We start from the raw sequence: 3,156 nt of genomic DNA, 5'->3' as shown, positions 1-3,156 counted from the left end.
CCACCACCCCAAGATACTGGGGATCAGAGGTCTCTGCAACGGAAAGGGGGTTTTAGGGCCAAGGTGTGCTCTTCGTGGAGTATTTTGGCCTGGGCGGCCTGGAAGGTCAAGGGTGGGACAGGTCAGTGCGTGGGCCTAGGGGCGGTGCCTGGACCTGATGGGGCCACCACCGTGTCCCACCACGTCCACCGGGACCTCAGAACTGGGGCTTGGTTCAGGGCCTGTTCCCAGTGCAGCCGCCATGGCCGTACTAGGGGACGGACTCCATGTCCCACCTGGTCAGCAGGTGACTAGAGAGGCTCAGTGACTTTGTCAGGGCCCAGGGACTCACCCTGAGGCTGCACCATCAGAGGGTTTACTCGGCACCGCGGGGGGGGGGGCCTTCGGTCACCCATGAGTTCTGTGAAGCAAACATCTATAAATCAGCCTGTAAATAGGCTTCACATGAGCACACACTCATTCCAGCTGGGAACACACCCCCACTCTTCCTGCCCCAGGAAGCGGGTTGTACCCGCACCTGCCCAATAGTAGGAGGGGGAGGGGGAGCCCCGGGGACGGGAGCCTGGGAGCAGGAGCTCGGGAACCACAGCAGTGGCCACTGCCTTTCTGCCTGATTGGCTACGTCCCGGCAGAAAGTGGCCCGGAAAGGGTGGCCTGGGGCCGGGGACAGACCCTGAGTAGCTGGACGGCTGGGTTCCTCCCGCAGGTGCCTCTGACGCCAGCATGGAGCAAGTGCCTGGGGCCTCGGCCACCGCGGGCAGCCAGGACTGCTCCGCCCACTGGGTCCCAGGTAAGTCAGGCCAGCGTAGGGGTGTAGCCAACTCTGGGTTGCAGAGGGGTCACCCTGACCCACATCTCNTCAGCGGGCCGCGCGGGCGGAGGCATCGCCGCATCGGGAGCCCGCGTACCCGGCGCTGCGCGCACTCGCCAATGAACTGCACCCCATCAAGCTGCAGCCGCAGCGGGGCGGCCCTGGCCGCATCGCGCCCCTCTGCGCCAACACGGGCCGCTGCGCGCCCCCTGAGCCGCCCGCGGGGCCTGCACCTCACGTCCGGTGCCGCCTGGACATCAAGCCGGACGACGCGGTGCTGCAGCACACCGCCAGGGGCTCGCGGGCCTACGGGCCTGCGGAGACCATGTCCTGGGCGCGCAGCGCTCCGCAGCTCCACGGCCTCACAGTGCCCGGGCCTCGGCACGTGGCGCTGTCGCGCACCCCCACCCCCAGTGACACGTACTGCGCAGACCCCCGAGCGCTGTACTGCGACGGTCCTCTGCCTGGGCCCCGGGACTATACGGAGCGCCGAAGCCTGCCCTTCACCACGCCGCCCGGCCCCACCCAATTCTTCTACACCGAGGAGCCTGAGGGCCACCCAGGCGGCTTTACTGCCAGCCCTGGGCCGCCCTTCGACAGCTACTACGCCAGGCCCTTCCCGTCGGAGGAGCCCCCCGTGCCCAGTCCACCGCGCGCTGGAGGCTACTATGCGGGCGAAGTGCGCACTTTCCCAGTCCAGGAGCCGCCCTCCCGTTCCTACTACGGGGAGGCCGCTCGAGCCTATGGCCCGCCTTACGGCCCGCCCTGTGGCCCCCGATATGTTCCCGAGGAAACCCGGTCCCACCCGGCTCTGCGCCCCTTCTACACAGAGGACTTTGGGCGGTACCGCGATCGAGACGCCCTGGCTCGGACTTACCCACACCCGCGAGGCAGCCCCGCCTGGGGTGACTGGGGCCTGCGGCCGTACCGCACCCTGCAGGTGGTGCCTCCCCCGGACCCTGGCCCACTGCTCGCCTCCTGGCACGGCGGCACCGGCACCAGCCCGCCCCGGTTGGCCACCGACAGCCGCCACTACTCCCGCTCGTGGGACAACATCCTGGCGCCAGGGCCGCGCAGGGAGGACCCCCTGGGCCGCGGCCGCAGCTACGAGAACCTGCTGGGGAGAGAGGCCCGGGAGCCGCGGGGCGCGTCCCCAGAAGGGCGGCGGCCGCCCGTCGTCGTGAACCTGTCCACCTCGCCCAGACGCTACGCCGCGCTGTCCCTGTCCGNGTGCTCCAACGCGCGCTGCCGGCGCACCGAGACCATGTTCAACGCCTGCCTCTACTTCAAGTCCTGCCACAGCTGCTACACCTACTACTGCTCGCGCCTGTGCCGCCGCGAAGACTGGGACGCGCACAAGGCGCGCTGCGTGTACGGCCGCGTGGGCAGCGTGTGCCGCCACGTGCTCCAGTTCTGCCGCGACAGCGGCCCCGTGCACCGCGCCTTCTCGCGCATCGCGCGCGTGGGCTTCCTGTCCCGCGGCCGCGGCGTGCTCTTCCTGGGCTTCCCGAGCCCGGGCTCCGCGGACAACTTCCTGCGCTTCGGCCTCGAGGGCCTGCTGCTGTCGCCCACCTACCTGTNTCTGCTCGGGCCCCGCCCTGACGACTGTCCGTTGCCCCCCCAGGCTGGTGGTGGCTGTGGAGGAGGCCTTCATCCACATCCAGCGCGAGCTGCGCCTGCGCGGCGTCTTCCTGCGCCACGAGTTCCCGCGCGTCTACGAACAGCTCTGCGAGTTCGTCGAGGCCAACCGGCGCTTCACGCCCACCACCATCTACCCCACGGACCGGCGCACCGGCCGCCCCTTCATGTGCATGATCATGGCTGCCTCCGAGCCGCGCGCACTCGACTGGGTGGCCAGCGCCAACCTGCTGGACGACATCATGTGAGGTGCGGGGTCGCCCCCGGCCTCCGCCCAGCCCGCTCAGGCCCCGCCCAGTCCGCATCGGGCCCGCCCCGGGCTCCGCCCAGCCCGCTCAGGCCCCGCCCAGTCCGCATCGGGCCCGCCCCGGGNAGCCCGCGCAAGCCCCGCCCACCCCACGGTGGGTCCACCCCGGGCTCCGCCCAGCCCGCTCAGGCCCCGCCCAGTCCACAAAGGGCCCACCCCCGGGCTCTGCCCTGCCCGCTCAGGCCCCGCCCAGTCCACAAAAGGCCCACCCCCGGGCTCCGCCCAGGCCCCGCCCAGTCCACGTAGGGCCCACCCCCGAGCTCTGAGCAGCCAACTCAGACACCGCCCGGTCCACCCCAGGGCCCACCCGGGGCCCCACACAGCCCTCTCAGGGCCTGCGCAGCCCACCTAGGCTCCACTCTCGAGCTTTGCCTGCCCACCCAGACCCCGCCCAGCGCAC

The 3,156-nt window shown here is 70.7% G+C and overlaps 1 protein-coding gene across 1 annotated transcript; it reads left to right on the top strand.

Annotated features, from left to right (window-relative positions):
* Positions 1–241: 241 nt before the first annotated feature.
* On the top strand, positions 242–2,796 carry AJM1 (apical junction component 1 homolog). The gene is made up of 4 exons (XM_077771010.1): positions 242–286; positions 707–790; positions 864–2,389; positions 2,436–2,796. The coding sequence occupies exons 1-4, from the start codon at positions 242–244 to the stop codon at positions 2,695–2,697; spliced, it is 1,917 nt and encodes a 638-aa protein (XP_077627136.1). The 3' UTR covers positions 2,698–2,796.
* The last annotated feature ends 360 nt before the right edge of the window (positions 2,797–3,156 follow it).

The sequence above is a fragment of the Crocuta crocuta genome, unplaced genomic scaffold, assembly GCF_008692635.1.
Source record: "Crocuta crocuta isolate KB4526 unplaced genomic scaffold, BGI_CrCroc_1.0 scaffold2720, whole genome shotgun sequence".
In the NCBI taxonomy this organism is placed as follows: Eukaryota; Metazoa; Chordata; class Mammalia; order Carnivora; family Hyaenidae; genus Crocuta; species Crocuta crocuta.
This window is presented reverse-complemented; position numbering and strand designations above follow the sequence as displayed.